This window comes from Haliotis rubra, unplaced genomic scaffold (assembly GCF_003918875.1).
Source record: "Haliotis rubra isolate DU_JTF1 unplaced genomic scaffold, ASM391887v1 Scf93, whole genome shotgun sequence".
Lineage (NCBI taxonomy): Eukaryota > Metazoa > Mollusca > Gastropoda > Lepetellida > Haliotidae > Haliotis > Haliotis rubra.
This window is the reverse complement of record NW_025767668.1, coordinates 314,016-334,510: the sequence shown is the minus strand read 5'-3', so window position 1 is coordinate 334,510 and position 20,495 is coordinate 314,016. Positions and strand designations below refer to the sequence as shown.

Sequence of the window (20,495 nt, the reverse complement as noted above, 5' to 3'; positions counted from 1 at the left end):
AGCTAATTCATATCAAAATTGCAACAAGTCCGTTTGTATCTGTGAATAATGGTACGCGAGGAGACGTAAGTTAGAATTAAGGCGGATAAAGTGATGGAAAGTTTTAGGAATACGAGCTGTGACATGTCTTCTCTGATCCTATTTTTAATGTCACGTACATCTAATACGTTACACACACACCCACCAGGTAAAGTGTATCACATATACCACACTCTGCAGGTAGGGCAGGTCTTGTGTGTAGGTCATCACACCCTTTAATCAGTATAAGCAGAGACCATATAATAGATTATATGGTCTCTGGTATAAGAGACAACATGCCGATCGCTGCATGGTCTGTGTCAGTATGTATATACAGACAGACAGACTGATATAACGTGGTATCCTGCTAGATTTATCACAAAAGTGAATATTTGAGTAGGGACTATCTGCGTATAGTTTTAGGTTAAAACTGATTTTAACAGTACGTAAAGAGTTGCCTCCCTTTGACCAACCCATGACTTAGGCGTTTGCCTGTGATGTGAAGTGTTATCTTCCTTGGTGTTAGATGGCGTTACGTAACATCGCGCTTACTGAGAGCATGCCGACCGCTGTCGCACTCAAGGTTTTACCCTCCTCTCCCTCCCAGTAGCTTTACTGGTTTGTGGAGCCACGCAATGTATCACGCAATTCCTTGTCAAGCCGTCAGTTTCAATATGCAAACTGCATACTTAAATGTACTGTGTGGGACTTCTTTGAGTGGCATTTTAGAAGTTGGGAAGTACAATATAGAACAAACTTTATGGATAACAACTTCTTTTTATTCGTGAGTGCGACGTTTCGATACAGATTCTTGTACCGTTGTCAAGCATAATGGAACATGAACGAACGAAATTTGGATCGGCTTTTAGCTTAGCCAATGTCGCCGACATGGAACATGAAGAAGGGGGAAGTATATATATACTGGATGTAACAATGTAACAAAGAAAACAACATAATTAACATAATTGGCTAGGCAGAAAGCTGATGAAGCCAGAGAGTAGACAAAGGACAGGCGTGGAAGCCAATGATGTACAAATAATAATGAGATGTTTATACAGCAGAGTTTATACAGTAGATTGGGCTTGGTGGGTGAGTGCATCATAAGCGGATGGAATGAAGGGTTGTATCCCATAACCCCTACATTTCTTGAAGTGAAGTTTCCAAAATGCAACAGAGAGTATTGGATGCAATCGTTTACATCGATTGTAGTGTTTACCTCCTAAGAAACCATTCAAGGATCCACATGCAAGAACACCAGTTTCTGTCAGTATATGGGGTCCACCTGATCCATCCAAAATATAGAACAGGCCTTCCAACTTCACAAATGCATTGAACTCTGCGTGTTTCAAGCCATCCTTCTTGAGATTTTTGGCCGATGAATGGAGAAGTGACACATATAGTCGCATTTTAGGCACCACAACTCTCTACTTTTCTGTTGAAGATACATGTTATGTGTTTACCGCTAACCAGGGAATTGTGGTGAGGACTGGTGAGGTACCTTCACATGTTGCTTCAGGATGTGAACAATTTGTATGTGCGTTGTATACAAAACCAAGCCTGTCCAGTGTCGATAAGGTGCGCTATAGTTTGTTCAAACAAAGATACGCTCCAGCACCAGGCCGTGATCCTTTATACAAAATCCAAGGAACAGATACTGCTGTATTTCCTCCTTGTCAAGTATCGTTAGTTTAAAAAATCAAAAGAACCAATTATGTTTCAAGTATGCGGAAGAATGTTCATCTCCGTGTCGTCATATGAGCGAAATATTCTCAAGCACGACGATAAACCCAATTTCACCTCACCTCACCTCACCTCATCTCTGTGATCCATTGAAGTTCAAACCAGAAGGAAATGGACGGAAGTTGGAGGATGGAACTTTTCAACTTGTATGGTACGAAGGACCACAGGTACCTACATGTGTCACAAAACAAATGAGTAGCACATTTCCAGACCCTGAAGAATCAGATGAGGGTGAGGCTGGAGAAGATGACAGTGACTCTGCTACTGACGATGAGTATGATCCGTGATGAGGTAGCCCTTGCATTTTGACAGAAATACCAAAATCTCAATGTGAGTTGTCAGAATTAGCTTAATAATTTTAAAACTATTACATGTGTGTGTGCGCACGTGTGTGCGTGCATGCATGCATGTTTTACTGGCCTGATGACCTGTTTTGTATCATGAATAAATGTTGGTGATTAATTACTCTTTACATATATGTCCAACTACATGTATATAGACTAAAAAGCAAGTTATATCTCTTTCTGAAAACCACATTTTACAGAGTTATCTCCCCTTGAGTGACCCTTACTGTCTTTATCTTAGATAAAACACTAACCCTGAGTGACATATGCATTTTGTTGATATATTTGAATTCCTACATGTTTTACATAATTAAAAGCCTTAAATACTGTATTATATTATACTTTAGTTTCATTACACTGAACTTCAGGTGGTAAAATGACAAAAAACTGTAAACCTACGAAGTCATTACTCTACATACCACACTGTTAAACATATTATTTTGTGAAATTACACATTTATCTTTCTTCTTTACATTGCAACCAGTTTGGGTGAAATACTGAGTATTTGTAGTTGGGAAATGGCAATTAAAAGGATGCAGCAGTTTACCTGAAAAAAAATGCTGAGTCATCGCTTCAACGCCCCCTAGTGGGCTAAAGCCACAGCTTTGACTTGTAAGACTGAAATTTTTGGATTCGTGAGGCAATTTTACATCAGAATACATGTTCAAACCTTTTGGCCTCTCTCGGTACAAAAATCAACCCCGGGCTCTTGGACTATCAGATTGTGCTTTTGAAACTTTAAAACATCCTAAAATGTGTGACAAATTTAAGAATATCTAATCGCGAATGCAACCATATCCACCACATTGTTCTTTAATGTAACAAGTTTTGCTATTTCGGTCGACCCTAACCGAAATCAGCTCGCTGTCAGATTTGTCATTTCAGGTTTATGGTGTACCAACTCAATGCCCAGTAGTGACTAAAAACGTGAAGCAAAACCAATTTTGTAGTTACAAGAATTGTCCGTGTTTATAACACTTGCAAAATCCTAAACTGCTATTTGTTGTCATCTATTGGTAATGCTTTTGCACATGTGCGAAAGTGTGTAAATTCGTGTAAATTCTCACCTTCGAGCAGACGTAGGTTTCGTGAACGACGGTGCCGACATTTAACTGCTCGTTAGGCCTATCGCATTCCTTGATCCGCCTCAAATTTTTTTGTCTTGATCGTAATGGTTTTGTTAAAGGTACACATCAAATCACAGCAATATGTAATAGATATAGCGAGTGTAAATGGCATAATTCGAAGCACATCGCTTCGGAGGCATCGTTTGACCCCGGAAATAAGTCTGACAAATCCACACAGCGCGCCCGGCCTGCTGATTGGCCCAAATTGACGCATGCGCCAGTTTTGATTGACAGACTGGATCGGTCTATTCACCTCCGTCACAGATATTAGCAGGGGAAGGGTAACTGAAATTTTGTTTGAGTTTATAATTTTATAAAACTCGTGAACACAACCACATGTTCATGTTGCAGATCGTTTTGGTATCTATAAATAGATTATCAACACTGCGCGTGGCGCCGTTACTTATCTGTTGGCGTTGTTCAAATTTAGTTCAATAATCTGAAAACATGGGTTTCTATCTTTTTAATGAATTATTCTTCCTCGGAAGTGAGGTTGTGGTCGAAGTAACAATAATATTGTTAGTAGTATTATGATTGACTCCACCTCGCTGCCACGAGAAATTGTTATGATATACTGTTATGTCATGCAAATCCTATTATTATCATCAAAATAGCATAAAAAGCAGAAAATATTTGATTTAATATCCTCGGGTGAAAACAAACCTAAATACCATTTGCATCCTCAGACTGGCGGATGTTCCCGACAGGGCGCCGCCATTTTAAAAATAAAAAATCTGTTAGAATTAATGAGATTATAGTTTGTTTTCATCAAGTTAGAAAATCAAGACTACTTTCTACTCGTAGTTAAATATGTATTGGAATCATAACCAAAACGGATTTTGCATGACACAACTTATAACATAACGATTTCTTCCACGGAAGCGAGGTGGGGGTCGAAGTCACAATACTGGTGCCCGTGTACTACTTCATGCACCTTATTTGTCTGTATATAATTAGTTTATTATCACACTTGTATGCATTTTGAAACTAAATAAAAAAGCAGACGATCTGCTGATACTTATAGTGAATTTATAACAGAACTGTAATATCTAGACATTTTATAGTTTGCCAATGTGAATCATAATTCGCACACACACCTCTAGTGCATGTTGTCTGTCTCATTACACTTCACGGCGAAAACAATGATTCTGTTGAATGCTACGACAAATGAATAAAACAAAATGCAAATATTAAAATTAAAACAGATTAAAGTTATAGGAACAATATCAGGCCATTACCTTGTTCGAGGAATGTATCCATCAATATCCACAAAAAACTGTTCCAAATGATGTGTCTTTTAACAGTTTAATATACGAAAAAGTGATAAATCTTTTCAGGTATTGGTGTATAGTCTCATTGGTCACCCAAGATAGCACACCTGGCAACCAATTGCATAATTTCCGCCTTTCTTTAAAAACAGTAATTTAGTTAGCCAATAATGGGCAATCAATCAATGTATTGGCGGTTAATCCTTTGAAAGAAGGACGTTGTTTTTACGCAGACACCGACACGACAGAGTGTATTCAGTATAGATTAGTAAATCTACATACATAAACACTACCTTTTGACAATTCCGCTGTGTAAGATAAAAGTAATAAATCAATCAATCAGCGTGTTATCGGTTAATCCTTTGATCGATGTTTATAATGTTGAATATTTACTCCAGACACAAGAAATGCCAAATGGGAACCTTTGTCGGGTAATCTAAGTGTGTTACCACTAATTATACCTGTTATAAATTCATTAACTGACCATCAAGTGAATGATGACAAATAACATGTGTAGGCTTATACCACCTAACACGGGTTACAACAAGGGAGTATTAATTGCTGTATTGCATGTGAAAACTTATGGGCCGACACTGTTTTGAGAATACAAACAGATTTTTACATGACATGATTAAATATCGAGGTAAAAAAACACAGAAATGGGATCAATTTGGATCAGTCATTATACAAATAGGGCCGAACGACACCAATCGATTTTGACAGAATCGTCTATGAAAACAAGTTGTAACTCGGAAACTAGGCAAAGCAGGAGACAAAATTGAATGACAGTAGATTGTGAGAACATATAGCTTTCATTTTCCACAACAATTGTCACGATTTCAGGTTTATACAAGCCTGTAAACAAGATAATTTAACCCCTAAAATGTAGATGAATTCTGCATCGGCCCTCAAAGCTATTCCTCATATGACGTCACAGAGGCGCGCCGCTCTGATTGGTTGAAATTTCGTTCGCGGGTGAGAATTGTGCACTGTTGTCAAAAAGGTCGATTTAAGTCAATTAAAGGTCGAAATGAGTAGTTTTAATGACGGGGTTTCATTTATAACGATGCCAGTTAGTGATTTATGTATTTGTACCCCCTAGGGTTTATGTGAATTAAGAGAATGGTAAATAAAAAGCAGAAAATATTTCCCGTGTACTACTTCATGCACCTTATTTGTCTGTATATAATTAATGTAAACAAATCAATCACAGCATATACCTATTTGATCTTATTAGGAAATCTGGATGTGGAATCCTAATTTACATACAAACTTCCACAATACTGGACTTCATGAACTGCCAGCGTTGATGTACAGGTATGTCGCAGCACCAGAACACAAAAAAGATCCAAGATACAGTCTGCACCTGTACACTAGCTGACCCATCTTCCAGAAATAGGAAACATGTGATGCAAAATCTTTGAACAGAGGATCCACAGTTATCCGAACAATTAACTAGCATTGAAATAGAATGTTACACAAAATACGAATGTAGATCTATTGTTTTTTTCATCAGAGATGTTTAACTGCTAACTACTAGTGTAAATAAGGTGCAAAGAATATATCCTATGTTCAAAACTTTTTGTCAATACAATTACATATTGACATTATTGCTTCTTAATTAAACAATGATAATCTTTGTTTTATTAGATCTGAGACCATATCCCTAGAGGACATAACACTGATTTTGATCTATTTCCTTTTCTGAATCAAATACATACTGGTGTCATAAAAATTATATTAAAGTTGATTCAAAATTTGGTAAAAGTCATAACAAAGGTTTTATTTAGGAAAACAGACATGAAAATGTCCTGAAGCATTCACCTCCTACAAACCAGTGTGCAATTGAATATGAAGCTCATTTTCAAACAAATAACCATCAACAAACCTTGAACAATTTGTCAAAATCCATCATCTTAATAAACACTATAATAGCTTTGGCTCAGTCTTCAATATTGATAACCTCCTAAAAAACTGATGATTTATCAGAATTACATCAAATATGGGTTAAATATATGTTTCAATATTTATTCCGTTACATGAAAAGTCAACTGAGATTATTGTAAGTTATTCTGTTCCAGGACTGGATAATGCCTGACCAGGGTTTGACCAAAACGTAGCCTTTGCTTTTTCAAATTCTCTTGATGTTGAAATAACTTTAATGAGTTATGATACTAGCAATCACTTTCAGAATTATCTTATTAGTAAATGTAGTATTTAAAAAAACGTCTAAAAGCAGGAGCCAAGAAACTAAGTTAATACCAAGTGATTGTCCTGCCATGATATGTATGGTATTTGTTTGCCTAGTTCTGCCTTAAAATCATAAGAATCTGATATGTCAATCAATTAAATAATTATTTATTATTGATTAGATTATTATTAATTTTATTACCCTTCCACGTTTACTAAAAAAAAAGCCAGATTCTTAAAACATACCTTGCTATCATTTCCAGTGAATTAATCAAAATTACAGTTGTAATATTACTCCTAAAATGTACCAATATATGTGAATAATTTATGTGGTAACAAAACTTCAAATAATGTTCTCATAATTAAGATATACACTTTATTTCACTCCGTCCAATACTCCAGAAAGTCGATCACTATTCTTCTCACATAGTTTTCGTATTCGATCAGCATGGAGGAAGGTAATTCAACTCAAAGTCCCATGCAACTCTTTATAAAAAAGCTGAAATATTTAAAGCATGGTTTTATAGGCACTCATATGAATTAATTTTGATACTTGGATATTGCATGATAGGCAACTGCTGACACTGACAATATTTCCGTTTGGATAAAAAATATTACTCCTCGAATATTTTGCTCTGTTAACAAGATATTGTAGGCCTTCAGATTGTGCTTATGAAACTTAAAACATCCTAAAATGTGTGACAAATTGAAGAATATCTAAGAGCGAAGGGGACAATATCCGCCACATTGTTCTTTCATGTAACAAGTTTTGCTATTTCGGTTGACCGTAACCGACATGGAGATTTGTTTACATTGTGTCACGGCTTTCTCGCCTGTCTCATTTGAGCTTTATGGCGTACCAACTCAATGCAAAAACAATTTTGTAGTTACAAGAATTGTCCGTGTTTATAACACTTGCAAAGTCTTAAACTGCTAATTGTTGTCATCAATTGGTAATGATTTTGCACATGTGCAAAAGTGTGGAAATTCGTGCAAATTCTCATCAGCAGGCAGACGTAGGTTTCCTGAACGATGGTGCCGACATTTAACTGATCGTTAGGCCTATCGCGTTTCTTGATCCGCCTCCATTTTTGTTGTCTTGACCGTAATGGTTTTGTTAAAGGTACACATCAAATCACAGCAATATGTAATAAATATAGCGAGTGTAAATGGCATAATTCAAAGCACATCGCTTCGGAGGCATCGTTTGACCCCGGAAATAAGTCCGACAAAACACAGCGCGCCCGGCCTGCTGATTGGCCAAATTTGACGCATGCGCCAGTTTTGATTGACAGACTGGATCGGTCTATTCGATCGTTCAAATACAATTCTCGTTCACGTGCTATGACGTCATCTCTGTGAATTGTTATCTGACACGTGCTATGACGTCATTCAAGATTCTTCACGTGCACTGACGTCATCTTAAGAAGTAGCGCACGCACAGAACGACACTGCCGCGCTTTGCATGCTCTTTTATCTACCATCAAAAGCAGCTATTCTCATTCCAAAACCATATGTCTGCTCCAACAAGTCATCTTTGCCAAGACGATCTGTCCTCGCAGTGCCCTGTAGGAACATGCGCACAGTGTAGCGTCTCGAGTCTCAGTTTCGGGTTCAAGAAAGATTCGGCGGAACACAAGGATAAAAACAACTGTGGTAGGAATGCTCATTTCTCGGTCTACCAAAAGTTCATTATGGTTACATTGGGAGTTAAAGTGTAACTGTACAAAGAATGAGACCGACTTTGAACCAATTAAATATTTCCGACCTACCTGTGTAACATACAGCTGTACGAATGTTGCCCAGATGTGTTTAACATTTTCCTCCCGTTCTGCTTCCCGATCCACAAAGCGTTTGTTGCCTGACGACTTATCGTAACTCTATACTATATCATTGACTTACGAATAGCGTAGTGCTACGTACGCTTTGTGGATAGGATCTTTGTTTTCTACCAGCTAATTCATTGTCCACAAGTAATAATTGACATGTTTTGTGTAAATCGATCTTTATGTAAATGGGCAGTTCAAGAGCGGTATCCCTGTACGCTATGTGACTGTCCTTGTGTACACCCGACGATAGCAAATGACCCTATCAGGTCAAAGCGAGATCACCCACATTCCTTTCGAACAGCATAATATGGAACTAGACCAAATAATTAAAAACGAAACAAACAGTGAGTGAAGATTTCTAGACTAAGTCACATCGGCAGTATTTCAGCCATATAGTGACTAAAACAAGTGATACATTCATGACACATAAACCGAGAACATATAAAAACCTGTTGACGAACTACATTAAAAACAACCAGAAAATCACAGACTGGTGTAAAACTAGCATGCAAATCTAAAACTATAGACAATATAACAGGCTACAGATCGTCAACCAGGGGCGTAGCTTCCATAATAAAAAAGCCCGGGCTTACACATGACTGTTGCTAAAAAGGCTGGGTAAGCCCTCAATACTATCTAAATATGAAACTTTGTAACCTATCGGGCTTACACGAAAAAATTGGCTTGCTACGCGCCTGTCAACAACTGAAGGTAGATCCCCATACATACTAAGGACAATGTGGACTTCCGGTACGTTTGCTTTCTGCTTGGACCCAAAAGTGTCCAGTACAATAAGTTATGTGATTCTGAAATGCTTCCCGAAAGGATCAAAGACGTCGACAGTACTTTAACAGGCAATAGTACGCTTTTTGCATGACGTCGCTATATATACGCCATTCTAGTCTTCCCAGTCGTTATCAAACGCACCATTGCTACGACCTAGTCTGTCTCACAGTCCCTGAACCACATTATTTTCCCTGCTGCCAAGCCCTCTCTGCACTGCTAAAGTCATAATGAAGCAAGTCTAGATTTCCTCAGGTTCTGAATCTCTGCTCTCAATAAATATGGGTTTGTTTGTTGCTATCAAAATTATATATATTCAGGGACTAAGCGTTAGTCTAGCTACGACCGGAGTAGTTGTTTCTCTGAAGGAAGAAAGTTGCCGGTTGATGGAATTTTATCTCCTCGGAAGAAATATAGCCAGAAAGTTGTCCGTCATTGAAAATCTGTGAACTGGTTGCAGCAAAACACGAACTTAACTTTGATGAGAGTGATGATGAAATGCTGCTCAGCATTCACGGAGACTTAGATGGAAACACCCGCACTGACACCAACCTGTGACAATGAGGTCTCTGAGAATTCTCGATCGCAAGTTCCAGCGAAATTAGACTAGCGGAACTGAGAAAGACACGAAGTGGAATATAAAAACTAAAAAGACCAACATGGGCTATCAAAATATTTAAAGTTAATAAAAGACGTCTTTTTGTGTTTTGTGATTACAACGCAAGGGCAGGCATGACTCGTTTTGTTTCCGGGTACCTCCTCTAGGAGACCATAATGTCTTACCATTGCCAGCACTCGTCGACTAACGGGATCGGGTGGTCAGGCTCGCTGGCTTGGTTGACACATGTCATCGGTTACCAATTGCGCAGATCGATGCTCATGCTGTTGATTACCGGATTGTCTGGTACAGACTAGATTATGTACAGACCGCCGCCATATAGTTGGACTATTGCTGAGTGCGGTGTAAAACTAAACTCACTCACTTTTGACCATAAGGAAATATAAATCTTCAATGGCGAGATTTCGCTGCTCTGCGCATTATTTATATATTGAAACTGGGAGATACCGATGAATTAAGAATGAAAATAGAATCCGTCAAATGTGCAACTTTTAGAAATGATGCCTAACATGAATTTCATTTTTATGTGTTTGTCCGGCATACTTATCGTTACACTAGGAAATAGATATTTGAAGAAATATTATCATGTACATCATGAAACTCATAAGTTAATATCATTGATGAATAATTCCAGTAAAAGACATTTAGAAAATCTGCCCACAAAGACAAAGCTTTTATTCTGAGAAAAAATGTACTACTACCCACACGTGAATAATTATTGTACTAACTGTGGCCTTTCAGTATGAAATAAAGATTGATTGATTGACGTCCAACGACTAATGCAAATCTAAGTCATATGTCCCAGTTACACTGTAAACTATTTATCTCATTAAAGATCTAAAATAGCATTAGATGTAGCACCTTTTTATTGAATTCCCCGTACCTTTTTTAAAAGTATGGCATACAGAGATTCAGAAGAGAGAGTCGAAAATGATTGCGTGACATCCTGGTCGTATTTTAGTCAACAAAATTTAGTGACGACCATTTCCCGACCATAATGCAAGTAAGGATGTAGATCTACACCGTATTCAGTATTACCTGCATAAGAACATATGGCGGGAAAACACACGGTTGCTAGAACAAGAATGTAAAATACCATTTAAACAAATAAATACATGCTTCGAGAATAGATAATCATGAATAAATAAATACACACTCTAGACATAGATAAATAAATGTTCAGATAGAGTATGACTGATACAACAGACGTAGCATATTGTTTTTATACAGCTGTGGAAATTTCCCGGTGAAGTTGTCTGCAAGAGTTAGCTCCCCGGAAGTGATCGGCGCTTTGACAAACTCAAAGTGGAGTGTGTGCCCTCCGTAAATATATTTCAGTAAACTCAGTATCTATCGATAAGATGAGTAGAGAACGGTTTCATCCACTAGCCAGATGTGAGTATGAAGTACCGACCAGGATATACGAATGATTTGAATGCATGCATTGCCTTTAGACCCGATCTTCACCTGAAAGTATCCTAATTTCGTGGTGCAGTTTGTCAGTAAGCAAGGGTCGAGTGACAAGTGCCGGTAGGCCTAGGTATAAAGCCTTCCATGCTGTAAGGGGTACATCGTAACAGACATGAAAACACAGTGGAGTTTCTGAGAATTACTTTGTTAATAGGTCAAGCGGAATATTTCTTGTTTAATTATCTGTTTTTTTTAGCGGGAAGGTTACATGATAATATAATTTGTACAAGGTCTAAGTCAAAACCTAAATCGAAGACTATTGTTTTTCGAAAGTATATTTGATTTCATAAAGTGTCCAGACTGAAATACATTTGAGTATAACGTCCAGTCCACAGCAATAATAAATGTTTTGTTTAGACCAGAGATGGTCTCTGTTTAGACTTTGACTGTTGAACTGTTGAAACTCGACAATGCTCCTAAGCCAATAGAAAAGTTTAACAGTTGAATAAACATATGTCAAATGTCATTATAATGAATAAAGGTTAACACAAATTGATAGTGTGGTTTTATAAGGTTACTATCTTGTATTAGGAATAAACACTGTATTTAGTGAGCCTAAACTCTCTCAGAGTGCTTTCTCACACTGTGATCAGTTGACACCATCTCTTGAGAAACTTCTTCATTAAAGGGACACTGATCTAGAGCAATTCCCCGGGACTGGTTGTTGCTTTTGTTATTGTCTTTACCCCCATGAGTACCCATATGATATCCCAGAATTCTTGACTGGGTTGTGATTTCTGCTTCACCAACCGCAAGCGCAATTGGCAACAAGGATAAAATACAAGTTGATCAACAAGGATAAAATACAGTTTCGTCTTGGAATTAATTGGAGAAATATAGTCATCTTTTTGACCCCTTGATATTTCCATCTTGATTATTATGACAACAAATCCAAATGTTTTGAAGTCTAACTTCATCTGCCAGTGGTAAAATGAAACCAAGTCAATAAATGTCTTTATAGTTCGGCTATCCTATCCTAGCATGATTAATTTATTATTATATATTTAAATACATACATACTAATATTTGTATACTGCCAATATCAAGGTCAGCTGCTCAAGGTGCTTTGTTTCCCTTAATCATTGGATGTCTATCTCAGCTTCACATCATATTTTCAATCTCAACTTCTTCAGGATCAACTCTTGCAGCCATTAAGTGCACCAAGTTAATGTGACTTTCCCATCCTTACGAGGTACCCATTCACAGCTGGGTGGACTGGAACACATAATCACAGTACTTTGTCCAAGTTTACTGCACGTTGCTGTACCTACAACTAGGCATTTACACGTATTCATGTGGCCACCATCTGGTCATATACCAATGGATCGTGGGTTCTTTTAAGTGCACAGGGTTGTGTACTGTACACTAGGGGTAACAAGTCTGAGAGGTCTGCACACAAAGTTGACTTGAAGGTTTTTTACACCCGGTCACAGGTGGGCTCGATCCTGGCACCTTAAGCTCGCTAGATCACTAGCCTGGTGCCTTAGACAGCTTGCCCAACACTACACTTTGGAACCTCATAAACAGTACACAATCTGTTATAGTGACTGTTATATCCAGACATTTTATATATTGCCTAAGTGAATAATATTTCACACACATACATGCACTATGTGCAACCTAGTGCATGTCATCTGTCTCGCATCAAACAACTTCACAATGAAGTGGAATGATTCTGTTGAATGCTACAACAAATGAATAAATATCAAAATTAAAACCGACTAAATAGCAATAATATCAGGCTATTACCTTGTTCGATGAATGTATCCGTCAACATCCACATAAAGGAATGATATCCCATTCATCTGCAGCTGACAAAGAAACCTGTTCCATTTTATGTGTCTTTTTTAGAATCTAATATTGAAAAATTGTATGTAACATTATAACTCGTAATAGTTTCTCAACTGGTGTTTCAGGCTTTCCCCACTGGTATATAGTCTCATTTGTCACCCAAATAGCACACCTGACAACTACTTACATGATGTCCACCATTCTTTAAACAAATAATTTAGTAGGACAACAATGAGCAATCAATCAACATATTGCACTACTTTGAAGAAAAAACGTTGTTTTTACACGGGCACTTTACGACAGGATATGGGTGTATTCAGTGTGCATAATAAATGTACATACTATAAACTTTTGACAAATCCATTGTGCATGATAAGAGTAATTAATAAATCAACATGTTGTCGGTAGATCCTTTGATCGATGTTTGTTTTCTTAACTCTGTTGATAATTTCTCTTGCTGGACTGTCATGCGTATATGACATAACATGTAAAACATTTGCATCATCAGACCTTAATTTTTTAGGTTGAGTAGTTACCCCAGACGTGAGAAATGCTCAAGGGAAAGTTTTCACCATGTTTCAACACTTCTCTCACACAGGGGGCGGTGGGGTAGCCTTGTGGTTAAAGCGTTGGCTCGTCACGCCGAAGACCCGGGTTCGAATCCCCACATGGGCACAATGTGTGAAGCCCATTTCTGGTGTCCCCCGCCGTGATGTTGCTGGAATATTGCTAAAAGCGGCGTAAAACCAAACTCAGTCAGTCTTTCAAACAGAAAGAGACCTATGTCGCATCACTTGGGTCACCAGAAACCTCAGTTGTGTGAAGCCCATTTCTGGTGTACCCCGCCGTGATGTTGCTGGAATATTGCTAAAAGCGGCGTAAAACCAAACTCAGTCAGTCTTTCAAACAGAAAGAGACCTATGTCGCATCACTTGGGTCACCAGAAACCTCAGTTCGGTGTTCAAATTCTGGTTCACACCAATAATGTCTTCAGGTTTAGCCATACCTAAAATTGGTAAATGTTTGAGACCTGCATAATTTCATGCTTTCCTCCAACATTAAGCTGACTAGCTCTGATATAACCAGAATATTGTTGAAAGCAGCATTAATTCTAACTCTATTGATGCCTATGGTAGGAGTGAGTGAGTTCAGTTTTACACCGCTATTAGCAATATTCCAGCAATGTAACGGCAGGGGGCACCAGAAATGGGCTTCACACATTGTGCCCATTTGGGGAATCGAACCTGGGTCTTAGGGTTGGTGAGGGAATACTTTAACCACTAGGCTACCCCACCGAATGTAGGAGAAAAAGTAACAGGAACAAAAGTAACAGGAACAAAGGTAACAGTTTTTATATAAACACTTAATTAGGATTAGGGTGAGCTTTGATCATCAAAAAACAAGCTTTGGTGGGAATGTAGTATGCGTGCTAAGTCAGACTGCCGTGCTAGCCCAAGCACAGCTTTAGACGTAGAAGATCCAGTTGTATACAAGCCACACAAGTTTTGTTACACTTTGTTAATAAATAAAAAACAAACAACTGAAAAGGTCTTTCTTTTCTTCCTAGCAAAATCTGTTACTTTTTTTTTTCGTGTCTTTTTTCCTGTTAGTTTTTTTCCGATCACCACCCCACCGCCCGCCTATGGTAGGAAGGGAATACAGAAGTATTATTGCTGAATTCATGGAAGTGTCAGTGATTCCTTTATTCCCTGCTAATGTTAGAACATTGGTTATCTTCAGATAAGGACTGTAGCAGAAACATTAACTTTAAGAATCCCCACTACCATTCTTAATGTAAATAACTGGTTCCAATACAAATACTCAGGGCTCCAGATAATTTTTCAACATCAGGAGTACGTACTACTTATTTTTTCAATATAGGAGTACTGGAAAAAAAACCTAAAGAGTACATTTAGAGTACTGAATGGAAATTAGTAATCAGTAATCAGTAATCTTGTGTTTCGTTTGGTATATGCACCACAACATTGCTACTCTTGTGTAAACAGGTCAATAAACAATAAAACAATACGTTTCATATAAATACGTCTGTAAATGATTAGTACACCATTGCTGTGGTGCGTATCTGCTACGTTTTCAAAATTATTTCCTACCGTATCGTGCATATTTTTTATCAGTACATACGTCGATACGGCCCTTATCTGGAGCCCTGAATACTAATTGCAAAACTCCCTTCAAAACCTTTATTGTTTCTGTTTACAGCCAAACCACCAGTGGATCGACACTTGAGTCGTGATGACATCACAAATCAAGGCCGCTATCTGCTCAACACCTTCATCCATGATCGTATGCAGCAGGATGGAATACAGCATGCACCTGCGCTGGATGAACTACAAGAACCAGGCACTCCTTGTGGTAAGCCGATATGTCCACACAATATGGAATATAAACACCGGGAGACATTGTTGGGAAAATAATCAGCTTTTGCCCAGATATGAATTGTTAAAAATGTGTTTAGCTCTGCTACCTGAATTTCACGTGAGCATTTGTCATAGCCCTTTTGTCCAGCATTCTTTCTGTGTCATCATATCCCAGTTGCATAAGTCGAAGCTCATGCTGTTGATTACTGGATTGTCTTTTCCAGACTCGATTATTTACAGGCCACCGTCATATAGCTGGAATATTGCTGAGTGTGGCATTAAACAACAACCAACCAACCAACCAACCAACCATGGTTAGAACGTGTATAACAGACATTGAGAATGCAGAAAATGGATTGTAAACATTTCACAGCTCATCTTATCTGCCATTACATCAGGGTTTTACATAGGTACTTTTGTCAAATACAGAATAGTGAAACCTACTTAAATTTGTTATAAGATGTCATGATACTTTGGAGTGGAAAATCTATGCATGAATTCATGACTGGAATTAATCTCCAGCGTCCTCTGCTGGTCAAACGAGGTGACCAGATGGATCGATGGTCAGATTCTGGCTTGGTTGATGACATGTTAGAATACCCTGCCGACATGGATCGATGTTCACAATATCAATCACTGGATTGACTGGCCCACACTCGATTATTTACAGGCCACTGTCGTACCGCTAGAATGTTGCTGAATGCGGGGTAAAAACACAAAACAACATTTAAAAAGCCCACTTATACTATAGTTTCCAATAAATGACAGCCCTTCTATCAGGGACCACCTGGTCGTTGTAACCATGGTAACTGTGCCATTTGCTCTGTCGTCATGGTGATACCAGGAGTTTCAAACAGAGGTGAATTTCCTTGGATTGTGATTGTCACTGATGTGCTGTATAAACCTACTTGAAGAAAGTGCTTGTATTATTTCCACAGGCCCCCCTATGCAGCACACAACAGAGATAGCACGAGCCTTACGATGTATTGGAGACCAATTGGATGGAGACGTCAGGCTACAGAAGTAAGACTTACATCACGTCGGAATCTTATGTGCAATTACAGTAAAGTACATCTATAAGGAACATGCTTTTAACAAACTGACAGATATAACAACCAGGGCCTAGATTTTCGAAGCTCTCTTAGTGCTAAGATAGTCGTAAGTTAATGTTAATGCATGGTACATACGACTATCGTAACGCTAAGAGAGCTTCGAAAATCTAGGCCCTGTTGTTTTTCTTGGTTACTTGCTCTATATTTAAGTCAAAAAGCATGTAATAATGAACTTATAATAAACTAAAATTAGTGGTCCCACTGAGTTCATTATTATCATAGTTTACAACACTTCATATTGGCGTGTCACTTTTGAAATCAGTGAAACTAATAAAGTAACAATTTGTTGAGGACAGATTACTGAAAAAATTAAGCTGAGCTGTTATGAATTTTATGGTTGATTTTGTCTAAGCACGGACGAACATAGCTAAAGAATGGGAATTTGTCCCACCTATCATGTACATTGCAGATGCTTTTTAAAAAACATCAGACTTCAGCTGACATACAGTATGATTGGGTATACCTTTTAGACACCAAATCTATGTAGATTCAAAGGTTATTCCTGAAGGATTCTTTAAACAAAGTATTTGAAGTCATATGCACATTTTGATTGGTTTCTCATATTTTTGCATGCAACTTTCAAAGAAAGGGATTTGAGTCTTCTTGGATATTACAGAAAGGGGTATATTTTCGCAGGTGGTTAAGAAATAAAGGTGAATTGTTTTAGGAAGCTTAGGACAGATGATAGATTTAACAATTTCATTCCTCCTATTGTTTTCCTACCCCTGAAGATCCGGGGTCAGGCTCGCTGACTTGGTTGACAGGTTGACACATGTCATCGGTTCCCAGTTGCGTAGATCGATGCTCATGCTGTTGATCACTGGATTGTCTGGTCAAGACTCGATTATTTACAAACAGCCGCCATATAGCTGGAATATTGCTGAGTGCAGCGTAAAACTAAACTCACTCACTCACTCACCTATTGTTTTCTAGCCTGATCAGCCAGGTCCCGCCAGATGCACAGCGGAGCACGTTCCTCAACGTAGCCCAGTCCATATTCAGCGATGGAGTGTTCAACTGGGGCAGAGTGGTGGCACTGTTCTATTTTGCTTACAAGATGGCTCTCAAGGTGGGATATATCTCATGTTCAACTTATCAGAAAATCATGATTCTGCTCAGTCCTTTGTTGTTCCTGATGTCGGTGTTGAGGTTTGGCCTTTGTGTTTGAAATCTGTGGTTTGTACCACAGACTGGTGGAACCTGAATCAAATAACCAGATAACCCTAGTTATGGTCCTTGGTCTCTTTGCTGCATCCATCATACATGTACTGATAACATAACACAAATACAAATGCTTTGAATTGGAATCTGCCATAAAAATGTGAAGGTTTCTGGAATCCATTATTGTTACTGATAAATGATTACATCATGGTGATTTGTATCAGCATTGCATAATGCTGCAAAATATTAGTCTGTAACTTGATGGAGAAATGATATTGAGACATTTGTAGAATTGAATAATTTGATACCATAATAACCCACTGATAAAATGGATGCACATATGTGTGTCAAAGTAATAATGTCAAAATAAATAAGCAGAAAGAACACCTTAGTCTTCTTTTTAGATCATTGCATTGAAAAGGCCTTGCATTTGGCTGTTTTAGCTATGGTTAAGTGTTCTCAGTGCCTACAAGTTCCAAAACTTTGGGCTTTCCGTCCCCCATCATGCCATACCCATTAAACAACTAACAATTAAAGAGGGTGTATTGAAGTCCTCGTCAAAGGAACCAACCACTAATGCTTCTTGTTTTCCTCCAGGCCTTGGATAAGATACCTCTAGTCCGAGCTATCATCAACTTGGTGATAGACTTCCTGAGAGAAAAAGTATCACAGTGGATTATAGACAGAGGTGGCTGGGTAGGTACACACAAAGTATTGAATGAGAGTTAAGAAACTGGAATTCTTTCAGTCTCAGATATATATTTCAATTTCAACAAAGAGAACAGTTTCACATTTCCCAATCATTATTCAGTCATCCATCACAAAAACGTGAATCCAGTTAAACTGCTGTAACCAATGACTACCAAACATTTCATGTGATACACATATATTCATTTTTACATAAGGACCGCCTCCGTGGTGTAGTGGTTAGAGCGTCCGCCCGGAGAGACGGAAGGTCGCGGGTTCGATCCCCGACCGCGTTATACCAAAAGACGTTACAATATGGTACTTGTTGGTCCCTGCCTGGCGCTCGGCATTAATGGGTACAACAAAGACTGGTCGGCTCAGAGTCAGTATAATGTGTCTGAATGGGGTATTCATGCTTCACTGCGGCGTGGTATCTCAGTGGGCTAGCACTATAAAACCAGCTTAAGTCTGGGCTAGTACAAGCAGCCGCACATACGCATACACACGCATGCACGTTGTCATATGAGCGAAATATTCTCAAGCATGACGTTAAAACCCAATTTCACCTCACCTCACCTTTTTACATAAGTTGAACTATCACCAAACCTACAATAAATGTTGCCAATAACACAAGTGTCTGGTAACAGAGATGGTCGTCCATGAGATCTACCAAACATTTCATGTGATACACATATATTCCTTTTTACATTAGTTGAACTATCACCAAACCTACAATAAATGTTACCAATAACACAAGTGTCTGTTAACAGAGATGGTCGTCCATGAGATCCGCATCATCAAGAGAGATCACTGTTACACTTGAAACAACATGGATGCTATGTCTCTAATATGTCCTCTCCTTCATTTGCAGGAAGCCATAGTGGAATACTTTGGGACACCTAGCAAACAGGTACTGCTTGTCCTTGGCGCCGGAGTGGTTATAAGTGGAGCTATCTACCTCTGGAAAGGCTGGCATTGATAGTATCTGTCGTTTTAGGTTTTTATTCAATTGCAGATTTAACTGTGTCCAACCGATTTCTTGTTTATGTTTCCGTGACAGGTAGTTGTGGAATGTAGACAGCCAGTTGGAGTCTGTGTGTCTCCATGGTAACGGTAAAGAGGAATTAACATGTGTTGTCCTATTCATGAGAATTTATACAAATCTGGCATAATTGGATCCTTTTGTACTTTGTTTGCAGTATTTATATTACATTCTGAGATTGTTATATTTTTAATGTTGAAACTTAAATGAAAGATATGATGAAGATGAACAGAGCTAGTGTCACACTATACTGAACAACAAGATAACAGCTATTGAGCCAGCACAGCAGGTCCATTTATTAAAAGTGGTGCTCTTCACAGGGCCCTTGAGTATGCCAGAAACCTACTGTCATAGGTTGTAATTACCGAATCACCATGAATGAGAATTTTGGTTCAGTAATTACCAAATCACCATGATTGAGAATTTTGGTTCAGTAATTACCGAATCACCATGATTGAGAATTTTGGTTCAGTAATTACCGAATCACCATGATTGAGAATTTTGGTTCAGTAATTACCAAATCACCATGATTGAGAATTTTGGTTCAGTAATTACCAAATCACCATGATTGAGAATTTTGGTTCAGCAATGTAACCATGCTCATGGGTCTCACCAAGGTGGTAAATGTCAAAGACTTGGATCTCTTCAGGTTTACCGCCTACATAAAGCTGACATGGTGTTCTACAACTGGATTATGGCATTAAACCCAACTCACTCACTCACTCAACTGGTTCACAGTACATATGCTCCAAGGGCATGGATACCCAGCAGGACAACATGGATACCCAGCAGGACAACATGGATACCCAGCAGGGTACTATCTTGAGCTACCAAACTCGGAGTCCATTTCGGGGCTGCGGCGTAGCCTAGTGGTTAAAGTGTTGGCTTGTCACGCCGAAGACCCGGGTTCGAATCCCCACATGGGTACAATGTGTG

At 38.5% G+C, this 20,495-nt stretch overlaps 1 protein-coding gene across 1 annotated transcript; it reads left to right on the top strand.

Moving 5' to 3' along the window:
- The first annotated feature begins 11,134 nt into the window (after nt 1–11,134).
- LOC124264530 (apoptosis regulator BAX-like) lies at nt 11,135–19,977 on the top strand. The gene is made up of 6 exons (XM_046699272.1): nt 11,135–11,313; nt 15,400–15,552; nt 16,496–16,580; nt 17,603–17,738; nt 18,428–18,526; nt 19,389–19,977. The coding sequence occupies exons 1-6, from the start codon at nt 11,280–11,282 to the stop codon at nt 19,494–19,496; spliced, it is 615 nt and encodes a 204-aa protein (XP_046555228.1). The 5' UTR covers nt 11,135–11,279; the 3' UTR covers nt 19,497–19,977.
- Nucleotides 19,978–20,495: the final 518 nt, after the last annotated feature.

Coding starts and splice junctions, on each gene's coding strand:
- LOC124264530 (XM_046699272.1), top strand. CDS start 11,280: ATGAGTAGAGAACGGTTTCATCCACTAGCCAGAT. Junction 11,314..15,399: donor GTTTCATCCACTAGCCAGAT/GTGAGTATGAAG, acceptor TTCTGTTTACAG/CCAAACCACCAGTGGATCGA. Junction 16,581..17,602: donor GGAGACGTCAGGCTACAGAA/GTAAGACTTACA, acceptor ATTGTTTTCTAG/CCTGATCAGCCAGGTCCCGC.